The sequence below is a fragment of the Leopardus geoffroyi genome, chromosome D1 (assembly GCF_018350155.1).
Source record: "Leopardus geoffroyi isolate Oge1 chromosome D1, O.geoffroyi_Oge1_pat1.0, whole genome shotgun sequence".
Lineage (NCBI taxonomy): Eukaryota > Metazoa > Chordata > Mammalia > Carnivora > Felidae > Leopardus > Leopardus geoffroyi.
In genome coordinates, this window is record NC_059329.1 from 33,521,469 (window position 1) to 33,537,740 (window position 16,272).

Sequence of the window (16,272 nt, forward strand, 5' to 3'; positions counted from 1 at the left end):
TAATGAATTAGGGGGGTTGGCTGTTAGATTAAACTTACTGATTTGAATTGATTAGTTTGAAGTAGTTTAGGTAATGCCACATAACTAAGCTCCACATAAACTAAATGTTACCCTTAGATTTAACTTTACTAATGGTTCCTCAAGCCAGAAGTCTGAAGTATCATCATCATGATTGATATTTAATGAATGCTTGCTATATGCAATGTGCTGTACTGAGCTCTTTACACATATTATCTTATTCGATCCTCATGACATACCTATGCAGTAAGTATTGTTTTTATCCCCCTGTTGCAGTTGAGGGAACTGGAGCTTAGATAATAGAACTTGCTTTAAGTCACTGAGCTGGGATTAGTGGAAACAGATGCTCTTATGTATTGTCTCTCTTAAAATAATGACGGGCCTTGACCTTGATTGAGACCTTAATGATAGATTAATAATAAAATAAATGTACCATTCAATTTTTGGAATCATCCTTCTGTCAAGTTATCTTCTCTAGCCAGAGTTGAGTGTTAATGGGATCTGGTTATAATTTTTGTTATGGAAATAGTATCTAATTTTCCCCAGATGTTTACTTAAGAGCTGAAGAATCATTTGTTTGGTAACACACACACACACACACACACACACACACACACATACACACACAGCAGCAGCAAATCTTTACTTTGAAAATTTTTACAGCTAAGGTGCTAATGAAACTATTAATCAACATATTAGAGAATGTTACATGTAGTTCAACTTGTACAAAAGAGGTTATTAGGAAGTGCATGGCTACATGTGAGCTATAAGAAAGGCATAAGGAGAAAGCTTCACTGGAGTGGTATGCATGCTTAATAATAAAAGCTGTGAAAATAGTTTTTTCTATTTTTTTTGAGAGTGACTGAGTCCTTGTCAAATCCACTAACATGATACTTTTACAAAAACATCTCACTTTCAGAATGCTAATTGGGGACTATATCTCAAATTTCACATAGAATCCACAAAGAAAAAACATTATTTTAGTATAGCAAATCGAAACAAAATACAAACAACTACACTGAATTATGTCTTAGTCCCAACTGCAAAATCAATAGCTTTTTCACTTGAGCAAGTCCTTGAACTTCTTGGAGGTTTTGGTTTTTGGAAAATGATAAGAAAGAAACCAATTGTTGCTTATGGATCTGTGATAGACAATATTATGTTTTCACTTCATTAAAACTCAGAAAATGTGTTGCACTAGCCATATCGTTTTAACTAAAACATAAAAGTTGACAATTTGTTTTTCATGGAATAGAAGTTACAGTACAATGGGAGAATCAAGGTCTTTAATAAGTACTCTCAAACTTGGGGCTGATATTGTCCAGATGACACTTTACACTCTGTCTTAGAGTTGAAAGGAATCTTGGGGATTTGGAGAATAATAAAATACTTAGAAGTGTGTTAAAAAGATAAGATAATATACAGAAAACACCTAGCATAATGCCAAGAATATGATCAAGGGTCAGTAAATGCTCATTGTATTGTTGTTTTTAGAAATTTGAGACTTATGAAGCAAATAAAGAAGAGAGTTGTCATCTTTTTCATTTTGTGGAAATAATCTGTCAAGGTGCTCTTGAAAATTTATACTCACATATGAACAGTTCAATTGTGAACTAATCAGTGTGGAGACATTATTACCTTTCTTGCTCTTGAAACTATACTTTTATAAATGAATCATAAAGTGTATTAAGTTTTTGTGGGGCCACAATATATTTAAATTCTTAGGCCTTTTCACCTGAATTTCTGAAAAGTGTCAGAATTCCTATATCTTGTGTTTTTTATTTTTAACATTTCATTTTGAAATAATTTTAGATGTGTCAAAAAGCTATAAAAATAGAACAAAGAATTCATCCAGATTCCTTAAATGTTTGTTTCATCATTGTTGCTTTATTATTTTCTCTATAAATATATACATTTTCCTGAGTCATTTGAAAGTAAGTTGCAGACATGATGTACCTTTCACCCTAAATACTTTAATGCATAGTTCCTAAAAATAAGACATTTTCTTATATAGCCACAGTAGAATTTTTTAAAAGAGGAAATTAATTTATATATATATATACATATATATATATATAATGTAATCTATAGACATTATTCAAATTTTATCAATTGTCCCAATAATATCCTTTATCTCATCTTGTATTTTTTAAATGTTTATTTATTTATTTTGAGAGAGAGAGAGAAAGAGCGAGAAAGGGAGAGAGAGAGAGAGAGAGAGCTGGGGAGGGACAGGGGAAGAGAGAGAGGGAGAGAGAGAATCCCAGGCAGGCTGCACAATCAGCATGAGGCCCAACACAGGGGTGGATCTCACAATGTGTGAGATCATAATCTGAGCCGAAATCAAGAGTTGGACATTAAACCAACTGAGGCACCCAGGTGCCCCTCATCTTGTATTTTTATGTAAGAGTTTACTTATCAAATATTATGTCAATGTTTTTTTTTCCTCAAAGTTTCATTCTAATTATTTTCTTCCCTATATTTGCCTTCTACCTCATTTATTTTTATTTTTTTTCTACCTCATTTTTTGGCATCAAAAAAATTCATATATAATGCCTTTGTCTTAATCCAAATTGATAAATATGTTGAATACAATGAAGCCACATACAGAGTCCTATAGGATATCACTGGATACCTCCCTTTGGGCTGACAATTCTGCTTGAGAATGAGAATAAATAATGTTCATAATTTCCCATTAATTCAATGCACATTATATATTTTTATTCAAGGACTTAATGAAAATTGTCTAATATTTTCTTAATGAGAGATTTGCATACTTTATTAAATCTTTTGTTTCCTTTTTTGACTACATCAATGAAATGGTTATTCATTACCAAATTTGTAAAGTTTTTGTCCTATAATTCCTTTGCTGATGTAATAATGATGGTAGTGGTAAAGAGGTAAAGATATGTGGCCTTGGAGACAACCATACCTGGGTCCAAATCCTGGTTCTTCCACTTAGATCTTAGGCAAGTTACTTAAAATTTCTCTGTAAAATATGAATAATGCCATCTACTTCATATAATTGTTAGTAAGACTGAATAAGATGATGTATTTAAAGGACTTATGATCGTGCCTAACACATAATAAAGCCTCAGTAAAAGCTGGAAATTATTAATATTGTTAATAATAACAATGAGTCACAAATAAATTCTGGAAATCTAATGTACAGTTAATAATACTGTAGTACATACTTGAAAGTTGCTAAGGGAGTAAAGTTTAAATGTTCTCACTACAAAAAGAAATGGCAGTTATATGAAGTGATGAAGGTGTTAGTAAGATAATGTTATGGTGGTAATAAATTTGCAATGTATAAGTGTATCAAATCAACAAGTTGTATACCTTAAACCTACAAAATTTGATGTATGAATTATATCTCAGTAAAGCTGACAAAGCAATACAAAAATAATACACAATAGAATTTACAATTTATTTTGAAATCAATAAACATGATCAAAGTTTAATTTTAGAAGAATTTCCTTTAAATTTTCCTGTACCTCATTCTCCATTATCTAATGATAAAGGTGACCAAGATAATAGAAAAATGAGTATGTTAAAATAGTGCAATGGCAGTTTAAAAGCAATATTGCAGGGGCACCTAGGTGGCTCAGTCAGTTAAGTCCCAGGTCATGACCTCACGGTTCGTGAGTTAAAGCCCTGTGTTGTGCTCTGTGCTGATCTGTGCTGACAGCTCGGAGCCTGGACCTGCTTCAGATTCTGTCTCTCCCCTCTCTCTGCCCCTCCTCTGCTCATGCTCATGCTCATACTCTGTCTTTGTTTCTGTCTCTCTCTCAAAAATAAATAAACATTTAAAAAATATTGCAAAGCTGAAATAGCCAGAGACCATGATAGGCAAGGAAATTTCACAAATAAGCACATTCTAATGAAAAGATCAACCCCTTTCTAGATTTGTAGAAATTCTGCACTTATAGACATACTGCCATGTATTAATTGGAGGATGGTATGGAAATCAGAGTGAGAAATGAGACCCTTCATGTGAACCATGCAATTCATCATATTAATTTTGGTGAGGCTTACACTATTTGTTGGTAGTCATCAAATTAAGCCTATTATGCCAATCAAAACATACCTGAATAGGATGGCACCCTGATTTGGGAACTAGCCGTTCCATCCCCTCCTTCACTGTATGCTCGAACTTCAATAATATAGACTCCAGCATCAGGGAGTGGTACTACTGCTTGAGGTTTCTGTGTTTCAATAACTTGACTGTTGCTGTGCCCCTCTTGCCTGTAAAAAACCTGGAAATAATAGTAGAGGTTTAAACATTTGCTATTCAGTTGAGGATTCCAAATGTTTATTGACTGACTACTGTATGTCACATTTTGAGCAGAGGGAGCTTACATCTTTGACAGATATGTAAGCAAATATAATGCATGTGCTATGTGCAGCATTGGAAGTGTAAAAAGATGCTATGAAAATATAGAAGAGAGAATTTAATTCTGTCTGTGGGTTAGGAAACACGTTTTAGAGGAGGAGATGCCTGAACTAAGTATGTGAAGATAAATGGAGTTCACCAGTTGGAGAAAAGGATGAGAATTGTAGGAAAAGATAAGAGAAGATTAAAAAATACACCCAAGGAGTACAAAACCATAGCATTAGGTATGGAATAAACAGAAGATATATGGAGATGGTGATATTGAGACTAGGGCAGTAGGTAGTGAGGGGCATATCACTAAAAGTCTTTTACTCTTGGTTATTGAAATGGATAGTATCCCGAGTGAGTACTCACACCTGTCCTCTTCAATTGAAAGGACTAAAGTGATAATTTCTTAAACCCATCAATAATAAATCCTTAACAATGTAAGAAATGGCTGGAAGTTAACATTTTAGTGTTTTTACTTTTACTTTTGTTGTTGTTTGCTTTTCTGTGAACTGGCATTTGGATACTTTGGCCGGTAGAGGGAAGGCTTTTTCAACACCTGCCGTGGTACTAGAATAGAACATGTATTCATGGAAGTTTCAGAATTACAAATTAGGACATAGAATTATCCCATGTTTACATATTAGAAAGCAAAGAACACAGGAGTTATGCAATTTATACAAGATCAGGTGGCTAGTTAGGGAAAATATTGCATTGGAAGGTTAGTGTTCTGATGATCAGTTAAGAGCTGTTTCAGAGCTATATTATATTGTATCTACTTACAGATCCCAATTCAAAACAATCTCCTACAAACAAAACAAAGCAAAGCAAAACAAAACAAAACAAAACAAAACAAAACAAAACAAAACAAAACACAATCTCCATATTCCTGTCTGGGCAAATTTGGGCAAGTTACTAATCTTTCTAAACCTCGAGTGCCTCTAGTATATAATAAAGATAATAATTTTTCTTTCATGGCTTTGTTAGGAGAATGAAATGGGAGAATGCATATAAAATGCCCATCATAGGACCTGGTGCATGGTAAGCTTAATAAGAGAAAGCTACTTCTGTTGCCATTATTGTTCATTGTCAGTGGTCAGTATTTCAATTGCATCATAAAAGATGGACTGTCTTAGGAAGTTAGACAAAAAATTTATACTTTTTTTTCCTTCTAAAAATATGTTTTGCACTTGAACCAATGTACATAGAGGGGAATAAACTTTAGCAGAACAATAATGATATATATTGAAGTCTGCCTGCATCTGATCCTCCCCTTTGCATTCTGGTAATATATGGTCCCTCAATTTCATTTCCTTTATCTTTCACAGATTTAAGTTTACTTCAGGGTTTCAGGAGAGAAGTAACTCCTCTTGAAAAGTATATAACCTGTGCAATAATTGTATGTACTGAAATACTTATAGGGAAGGAAGTCATAGCCTCAGTGTAGCTTCAGAATGATAGGAGTATCATCAAATATTTATTGGGCGTATCATGTGGGCCAGGAACAGTGCTATGTATCAGAGATTCATAAGAGAACAAGACCACATCGTTCCTGATCTCATGGCACTTACAGTATAACAGTAGAGACAGATATCAATGCAATGAAGTGTGATATATACTGCAATAGGAACTGTGTTTAGTGAGATAGCAATGCACAGCATGGGTACTTGGTCAAGACTTGAGGAATCAGAAACATTTCTCAGAGCATGCCCATAGCAGGTTCTTTCGGCTTAAAAAATTATAATTGTGTCAGAATTTAGGTTTCTCATTTTGACTGTAGCAGTGTAATGAATTAGAATTCTAATCATCCACATGAGGTAATTAGAAAGCAAATTTATGGCAATGGGAAAGTATGTAAATTGGTGGGGATTGGCAGGGGAGTGACTGTTTTAGAGGACATTCTTGTTATGGTTCAATAAATTACAATTCTTATGACAAAGAAAAATGCAGCTAGTAATGCATATCTAATGCTTCTGTAAAATCCAGAGTTGAAAAAAAATTTGTGGATCAGTTGAGATTTAGAAACAAAAGGTAAACGCAGGAAAAATGTCAGTTAATGGTAGCAAAAGGAGTTTGAAATTAAATGTAGCTTTTACCAATACATCCAGGGAGATGTGATGCTATGAGCCAGTAAGTGGGTATACTAAGTGAAAAGATACATTAAATGAATGGTTAGTCTTAGATACTTTAGAGAATCTTGGCTCATTTTAAAATCCTGATTTAGAAAAGATGAATTAGAATGAGGAATGTGTGAGTTAGCTAAGGAGTTAAGTCAAGGCTAAGTCAAGACATGTCAGAAATAGTTATTGACAATAAGGAAGCCAGAGAATACTTTGCGAATCTGGACATTTACAGAATGGCAGTTACCATGGCAGCTATCTTTCGGCATAAAGGAAAGTGTATTTTCAAGACTATTCTCAAATTCTCCTTAACAGCTGGGAGGAGTGAGTTATTCAAAGAGGTAATTCTAAACAAAAAAATTAAAGCTGTACTGCTATTCTGAAAGGCATGATCTGGAAATGGCTAGTCCATATGTCTGATGCTAACAGAATAATGGCATGAGTATGCTTAAAGATATAACAATAAATTTTGCTGGTTTTACTATAAGTGCCCCCTGAGAAGGATGGATCCAATTAAAAGGAAGGCCTATTCAGCAGCTTAGCATCTTGGGAATAGTCAATGGGGACAGCTGCTCTTCATAATAGAGGGCAAGGAATCTGAAGCTCTAGTGGAAAGAGGAGGGTGGGGACAAGTCAACAAAATGGTAGAAGCAAGATAAAAAAGTTGGGAAGCACAAGTCCCACTAAGAAGCCACTGACTGGAGTATAGCCAGATGCACTTTAAATTTTTTTTTTTTTTAACGTTTATTTATTTTTGGGACAGAGAGAGACAGAGCATGAACGGGGGAGGGGCAGAGAGAGAAGGAGACACAGAATCAGAAACAGGCTCCAGGCTCTGAGCCATCAGCCCAGAGCCTGACGCGGGGCTCGAACTCACGGACCGCGAGATCGTGACCTGGCTGAAGTCGGACGCTTAACCGACTGCGCCACCCAGGCGCCCCTAGCCAGATGCACTTTTAAGAAGAGGACTTCCTATGGACAATTTTCAGATCCTTGCATCTAAGGTGTGCTTTTCACTCTGCCTGCTCCCGCCAACATTTCTATCAAGTCTGCTTTGTACATGCATATATTTAATAATATATGTCATTTCTGTTTTCATTTTAAAAATATTTTATAATGAAAAATTTCAAGCATAATTACATGTAAGAGAATTATATATGAGTCTTTTTAAATTTTGGGGTATCACAAGAAAGAGGCTGTGTCCATACATAGGGTGAATATAACATGAAGGAACAACTGCAAGATACCGGAAATCAGTGAGACTAGAATGATCATAGACATTAAGTCCCCTGAGAAGCTGGATAAATATAGCGGTTGGCTTCCTGGATAAATATAGAGGTGGGCTTCAGAATTCTGTAGGGTGTGGAATAAAATATCAATCCAAGTGTGCATATATCTCAGGAGTCTGGAAGGCCCTGCTATCTAAGTTAGATAAATAAATATAAACTTCCGTTTATATTGATGGATCACATAATAATATGTAAACTTTGAGCCTGATTTTCCCTTACTCTCTTTGGCTCTGTAAATAGGCAGAAAGTAGAGGTGATGAGGGGAGATGTACGGAAAAGTAGTTGTATATGTAGGAAAGGATATTTTGTAGGTGTAGACTAGAAAAATAAGACCTTATTTTTTTTGGTATGTAGCCTGAGGTCCTTGTCCTGAATTCCTTCTGAACTGCTTGCATTATTTTCTGAGTATATAAAAGTTTCTTTTGCTGGGGAAGGTAATATTTGCACAAGTGAAAGTATAGCTCCTTGGGATTTGATAATTATTTTCCCTTTCACTTGAACTTAAATCTATGTGAGAAGAATAAAGTGGAGATAAGATGGTTGTTTTACTTTATAATCTTGGTAAGCTTCTTTCAGAATATAAAGAAAAAGTTCCTCCATGCTCAAGATTATTAAGGAGAATTATGGCTGAATATGCTTTACACCACAGCTTTGTTATTGGTATTGGTATTTCTTTAGGAATGCCAGTAACAGATAAGCCCAAATTAGTAAGGACTCTACATATAGACCTCACACTAGAGGAATTACAAAAATGAAATTTTCTTCTTTGAAAAGAATTTATTTGGGAAAAATACATTAAATTAGAAAAAAATTATTTGAAATTTTTGCTCCATTTTCCTGATCACTTATAAATAATATATTAATAATATAGGTTACTATTTCTGAATTTGAAACTGTAAAGACAAGAAAATAAAATAATAATTGACCTGAAGAAGTCCTAAATACACAAATAAATGCCCAAATTTGATTCAACTTTTCAAATGGAGAGTTATTTTATATGAGTGACAATAATTTGTAGCCATATCTGGAATTCCCCAATTTTCTTCTGGTTCTTCAAGCTTGTATTTCTCTTAGTTTTAAATGAAAAACTGTGATGTCTTGAAACTATTACTGTCAAATCTGGGCTTGTTAAACAAAATCTCAGGAAGTTCAGGATCTCTTGGATGATCTCAAAAATGCAGTAAGAAATTTCACAGCTAGGTAATACTTCATATTTATCTGAATGAATTTAATTCTAATGTGTCACCTCTGACACAATCATATGGGTTGATTCTATCCTTCTTCCACTACATTCTTGGTCAAGTTCCCAATAAGATTTATGATGAGGAGACCTCCTTTTTCTTGTTAACACCTTGCACAAAATGTCTCATATAATTCTCTGTTAATGTATTAGCCTTATATATATATTGACACTTCAATTCTGAAGTTAAGTAAACAAGTCAGATACATGCTTCTTAGAAAATGGATTAGTCAAATTCCACTATTTTAACTTATTATTATTTTATTATGCTATCTTTGTGGTTTGTTTTCAAAGAATGAGTTAAATCTCGTATATAGTATCCTAACTATAAGTAAAAAAAAATTGAGTGTATTATTTACGGGTCAAGTCTGGAGAACAAATCTATTTTTCTCCATTTTTATCATCTTTCAATAATTTTCAAAATCCGGAAAACTTTGAGCTAAAGACCTTTATGAATTCATCTACTTTACACTGGACTCAATACAAAAGGTGGGATATGTAATCTTTTTTTTTTTTATTTTTAAAATTTTTTTTCAACGTTTTTATTTATTTTAGGGACAGAGAGAGACAGAGCATGAACGGGGGAGGGGCAGAGAGAGAGAGACACACAGAATCGGAAACAGGCTCCAGGCTCCGAGCCATCAGCCCAGAGCCTGACGCAAGGCTCGAACTCACGGACCGCGAGATCGTGACCTGGCTCAAGTCGGACGCTTAACCGACTGCGCCACCCAGGCGCCCCTGGAATACGTAATCTTTGCATTTTAAATCTAAGCATTGACTCCAAGTTGTCACAGGCTGAAACTTAACGTATGTAGATACGATGTACATTTCTAGTGATGTCTTTTGCTTATAAAAGTAAAGTAACTTAGCAAAGATAAGGAGCAAAAATAAAATTTACTTCTTTTTTTGATATTGGAATTAATGGTGGAAGCTTTCTCTTACCCTGTTTAGCAGGAAGTCCTCTACCTCAAATTACCTTGTGGATAGGGAAGTAGTGTACTGACTTGTCCCTACTTTAGTCTTTGTGACTGCCATACACTAATTACGTGGCCCACTATTGTACTGGCATTCTTGGTCCAGAGGTTAGGTCATTCTTGGTTTGGCAGTAATTTGTGGGGATGTAGTAGGAATCAAAGAGATCATTTTCCTCTGAGTTTCATGCTCAGCCTTGGCCATTCCACACTTGTGTGAATCTCCCTGCAGGGGCACAGCTCTTTAGCTGCAGTGCAGATCCTTGTCTGGGCTAGAGGAGTTTTCCTCAGAGTCATACTCAGAAAAGGGGGCTACAAGCTTGTGTTCTCTGGGTTACATCGTTTAGTTTAAATTTGCAGCTATTCTTTTTTGTTAATGTTTTATTTATTTATTTATTTATTTATTTATTTATTTATTTATTTATAAAGAGAGTGCAAGCAGGAGAGGAGCAGAGAGAGAGAGAGGGAGACACAGACTCTGAAGCAGGCCCCAGGATCTGAGGTGTCAGCACAGAGCCCTATGCGGGGTCGAACCCAGAAACTGTGAGATCACCACCTGAGCTGAAGTCCTATGCTTACAGACTAAGCCACCCAGGTGTGCCTACTGTTTCTATTTTTTTAATGTTTATTTATTTTTGAGAGGTGGAAAGAGAGAGAGAGAGAGAGAGAGAGAGAGAGAGAGAGAGGCAGAGAGAGGGAGACAGAGGATCCGAAGAGCATCTATGCTGAAGTAGAGATCCTGATGCAGGCCTTGAACTCATGAACCATGAGATCATGACCTGAGCCGAAGTCAGACCCTAAACTGACTGAGCCACCCAGGAGTCCCTGTGCCTGCATCAGGAGGAGATTTCAGCCAGAGCTACCTGCTCTGTGAAAACTGGACTTTCCCAGGAGAATCCAGGCTCTGCATTAAGCTGCAGTCATCAGCCTAAATTCTTCTTTCCCTCATGGGGCCCTTAGTGACATTTCTGCCAATAAGTCTCTCATTGGGGATTATCCTGTCGGTCAGAAATTCTAAAAATATTTAGTTGCAAAAGAACAGGCTTTGAGGTTTCACTCCATTTGTTATCAACAGACTCCTCTCTTAGGGAGCAGCTGTTTCTTCTGAAGGACATAAGAAAGTATAACTATTTCAAGGAAATAAAAGAAAGAAAAATCCTCTGTCAATATGTACCTACTTGTCATTAACTTACACACCTAAGATGGAACAAGCTAGTGATTCTTCCCCCAACAAGAAGGTATTCTAGGGTGACTTGTACTGTCTTCCTGTAGACAGAACTGGCAAGCATTTTTCAAAGATCAGTTCCTTTTGTTAAAATTTCACCTAACCAGATATTTTCCTCCAAAAATTAGAATAAATAGTAGCTATTTGTAAGTAAGCACATTCTATATGCTAACAGCTATGTACTATTTTACATAAATTATCTTATTTAACCCTTAAAACAATCCTGTGTGATATATATTATTTTATTTTTATTTTGCCATTTTGAAGTTAAAAAAATGAGACTCAGAGAGATCAAGCAACTTGCTCAGAGTAACACAAAAGTAACAAAAGTCTGTCTGACTCAGAAGCTAGTGTGATTTTCCCACTATACCTAACAAATGCAAGTCCATGCTGGAAAAACACGCATCTGATATACACTCATAAGTAATTGCATACTATACTTCTAGCTAGATTAAAAAAATAGCTCACCTGCCCTCCCCCAAAAGATCAAATTCAATATCTCTGAGAATGAGAACAGATTTCAGTGTGTGTGGTTGAGTAATGAAAGTGTCTGCAATCCACATTAATTACAGTCTGTAAGAAATAATATAATATGTATATTAAAATATGCTTAATGGGAATTACCTACCTTAAAAATATATTCCATTTATAACTTCTTCAGTTGTTAGTTTCAGAGTTTTAGCACTTTATATATAAAATACTGTGTTACCCTTTCTGATGATTGAAAAGCCACTTTAATGATGATTTTCAGTCTAAATATTATCATTAAAATGCTTAAAGTTTATTATATAAATAATATTCAACTAATGATTCTATATAGAGTTTAAGACAATCATCGAATCTGATGAAAAAAGAATTTTAAATTCAGCCAATTCAATACATAGACCACATATATATTTTAAAATTAGAGAAAAAGTTGTTTTTCTTTTTTTTTTCCAAAGTTGTTTTTCAAAAACAAACTAAATGTTTTTATATTTCCAGCCCTCTTGCTGGTACATTGCAGGATGACTGTATGTGAAATGTTGTGTCTATTTTGGAGCTTGTTGCCTCTCCATGGACTCTTTCTTAACCCAGAGTGCTGGCCTTAGCATTTCTTCTTTTTTCTGCTAATAGAGTCTTTCCATTCATCCAGAAAAGTTTGTACTGGGAAAGAATTCCAGGACTCTGCCCAAGTTTTGCTGGCCCTCACATGTGCTTCACGGAGCCATCTTCATCCTGTGTTCAAATTGTTGCTGCTTTTCCTACTTCTTCCCTTCCTATATCTTTTGCAGTTGAAACTGATTTTGACTGCCTTGGCTTTCCCATTGGAGGGAGACTTTTTCCTACGTTATTGGTAAAAAATTATTGGGAAAAAACAGGTATGCTAATGGGTCTTTTTATGCCTTATTAACTGTACATCCTCATAACAGTTTTTGAGCTGAATATCTATACCAGAGAGTGAAGAAGCACACTGACCTTGTAGCCCATGACTTCAGATTCGTTGGCTAATGGTCTGACAGGTTCCCAGACAAGAGAAAGTTGAGAACCTTGCTGTTCCCACCTGAGATTGCTAGGTGCTTGACTAGGGGCTGCAAAATAAAAAGTGAAAGTGAACTGATAAGGAGTCTTAAATACATTTCTTCACTTAAATCTTTGTATTTCAGTCTTTTCTTGTGTTTAGTAGTTGGCTGACACCATAGGCTTCTTTCCAGCTGGAGTCAGATAAGGAAGGTTTTTGCTCCAGGAGTGTCATTTTAATGGCTACTCTACTGAGCTTTTGAACCAGAATCCTTTTATCTTCTTTCTGTGTCAAAATTGCTTGGCCTTGTTTCACAGGAAGATAACCTTTATCTACTGTGAATACAAAATTTTTTGAGCTAGATTTGGAATTCAGATCTAAGCATTGAAGCAAGACTAAGAATCAAAACTCCCCTTTAGCTCTCCTTATTATGTATCTCACATGGCTTTCAGAAATGTTAACAGATATATCCCCTTTTGTCTGAAACAAACAAAAAGCCCAGGTCACTTACGGGATTTCTTGGTGGTTGCACTCACTTCACTGCTAGGTGGCCCATATCCAGCACCATTATAAGCCCTCACTCTGAAGTGATATAAAGTATTTCCTTCTAATCCTGTTAGAATGACAGATGACTCATTTCCTCTAGTTTTGACTGTTTCTGCTGCATCTTCTTGTTCCATGTCTTTCCGATAACCAACCTGTCAACAAATTATTACATGACAGATTAACTTTGAAGTTTCTCCTATGATTGTGATTGTTTGATTTTTTCTTTTTTGATGTTTTCTTAAAACATTAACAGGTGTTACTAATGAGGCAAAAATCAGTCTTAGTCATTGCCTGATCTGTGTCTGTGTGCATCTTAGCAGTACTCAATAGAGCCACAAAAGGTGCTATCTTCTAGCTTGATAGCATGAATTGCTTGGAAAGAGCCAAAAACACATCCTGGCATTAAGGAAAAATTATTCAAAGAAACTGAAGAAGTGCTTTTCTCTCATAGGTTATCAGAAACGTTTACCTTTCAAAGCCATGGGGCTTTGAATGAATTATTTGAGAAATCGACATGAACAGTATTTCCTCCTGGGCCCCACATAAAGATGAGTCATACAAGCTGTATTTTTTTTATTTTTTTTTAATGTTTTATTTTATTTTTGAGACAGAGAGAGACAGAGCATGAATGGGGGAGGGTCAGAGAGAGAGGGAGACACAGAATCTGAAATAGGCCCCGGGCTATGATCTGTCAGCACAGAGCCCGACGCGGGGCTGGAACTCACAGACTGTGAGATCATGACCCGAGCTGAAGTCGGACGCTCAACCGATGGAGCCACCCAGGTGCCCCTAAGCTGTGTGGGTTTAATAACACTCATGGTACTTGGGAGTGGTCTAAATGTAGAGAAGTCACATTGCTAGGATCTGGGAGGGAGGCAGAAATAACCTTTCCAGATTATAAGTTTGTGGTGGCTGCTTTTGTACCAAACTCAATTTCTTTGTGACTTTAATTGTCTTGTCTTTATATACCTAAAGCTTAATGCTGTTTCAGACCTTAGAGCATAACCATGTAGAAGTAGATAAAAGGGTAGTTTTTATTTCTCTACTTACTTACTATGGTAAAAGTAATAGAACAGTAGTGCTTTTTTCCCCTATTCATTACTGTGGTGAAAGAAGTGGATCACTGCACCCATTTCATGCTTCTTGAAGTGCTTTGTCTACTAGGAGGCTAGAAAGTCAAACACCATATTTTCCAGATGTTCTTTCAGCTAAGGGTGCTGCCATACATTGTGGGCAGCAAAGGGTTTGTTATTTGAAATATTCTGGAGCATGCCAAAGACTACCATTTCCAGCTGTAGCCATAGGAAGTCATTATAGGCTCTCATCTCTGAGGAAAAACATTTGAGTCACCATATCAAATTAAAAGGTCTTTACCAGCCTAGGTGCTGGCTGAAGGCAAAGGGAATAAGAAATGGGTAGAGGAAGAAGGAAGTTATAAATTGTAACTGCAATTTTATTAAATGAAGACTATAATAGCCATACTTTCTTCCATGTACTGTTTTGTATATACATATTAAATGACTTGGGCCCCTTATTTCTTGTGATATTTTATATAGTGTTGTACATAGGTAACTTTCTAATATAGTTCATTAGACGAAGAATAAACTTTCACCCTGACACAGACAGATTTGAATTTCTTGTTTGGGGAAAGGGTACATATATTTTCATTTGTAAAAGCTATATTTGTTGGGGCACCTGGGTGGCTCAGTCGGTTGTGTCTGACTTCAGCTCAAGTCATGATCTCACAGTTCGTGGATTTGAACCACACATGGGCCACTGTGCTGACAGTACAGAGCCTGTATTGGAGTCTCTCTCTCCCTCTCTCTCTGCCCCTCCCCAGCTTGTACTCTCTCTCTAAAAAATAAATAAATAAACGTTTAAAATTTTTAAAAAGCTACATTTGTACCATATCAGTTTGGAATATGGTTGTTGCTTATTGTTACTTTTTAGGGTTGTTGAATGTGGAAAATGATGTGTATGTATGTTGAGTAACCAAAGGGATATGGTACATTAGTGTTCAACATCCATTTCCTCTCGTTCCAGTTGTCTTCCTGTACTGAAGAGGATGGAGAGCTAAAAATATTATTTTTAAGACTCCTTTGTAGTTAGGATTCAATGTGTTTTAACTTCAGCCAGTCAGATGAATATGCCTGGCATTTGAAAATAAAAGTGAGATGGAGATTGAACTTCTGCTTCTTCTTTTCTGCTGGTAAGCACATTAAGGGAGTCATTACTTATCCTCCACTCCCTGCCCTTCCAGGCAGCATTAATAAGTGACTCATTATCTAACCATCAGCTTTGTTAGGCAAGAAGTAGGGCGCAGGATGTTTATTTCGTTGGTACAAATCATAGTTGGCATGGTGGGATTCTGGAGCCGGCAACAGTAGCAGAGCTCTCCAGATCACAGCCACTTCCTGAATGTGGCACCATCCTGATTATAGAGGCTTCCTTAACCATGGTAGTGGAGTGTGCTTCTGGGGCTGGTGGCTTAAAAGACATCTTCCTTTGTGTTGATTCTATAGTTTGACTTTAAGAGTCACTCTTGGTCTTTCAAGTCACCCTGGAGTCTATTAATTTAACTTGATAAGTTAGTAAAGCTTTTAATAACTATAATAAAGTACCTCTTAAACTATTTAGAGTAGTTTAGTTCTTTGGGACTAAAACTGTCTGATACATCTACACAGATCTTGTATATCTATGTATATATCTATCTCTCTATTTTTTTTTTAAAGCCTAAAAAGATAATTGCATTCTTATTTCTCATCCCTGTCTCTTCACAGATTTGAACTGACTGAACTTCAAATATCTGTTTGATTAAAGCTATTTGATTAAAGCTGGACTCCTCTAAAATCCTATCTTTTATATGATGATGGGCTCATTATTCCCAATTCTGAGAACTAGCTTATCTTGCTTGGTGTTTGAGAATATTTTAACTGAATAAATCAAAGTTATTTTCAAACTGCAAAATTGGCTGAGATGTTGTT

At 35.8% G+C, this 16,272-nt stretch overlaps 1 protein-coding gene across 2 annotated transcripts in view; it reads right to left on the minus strand.

The window, feature by feature from the left end:
* CNTN5 (contactin 5) overlaps nt 1–16,272 on the minus strand; it is a 1,378,474-nt gene that overhangs the window by 3,374 nt on the left and 1,358,828 nt on the right. For both annotated transcript variants that reach the window (XM_045483542.1, XM_045483543.1), the window contains 3 exons: nt 13,254–13,440; nt 12,700–12,812; nt 4,109–4,277 (listed from right to left, as the gene is read on the minus strand). In XM_045483542.1, coding sequence (XP_045339498.1) covers nt 4,109–4,277; nt 12,700–12,812; nt 13,254–13,440 — 469 coding nt within the window. The remainder of the gene's footprint in view (nt 1–4,108; nt 4,278–12,699; nt 12,813–13,253; nt 13,441–16,272) is intronic.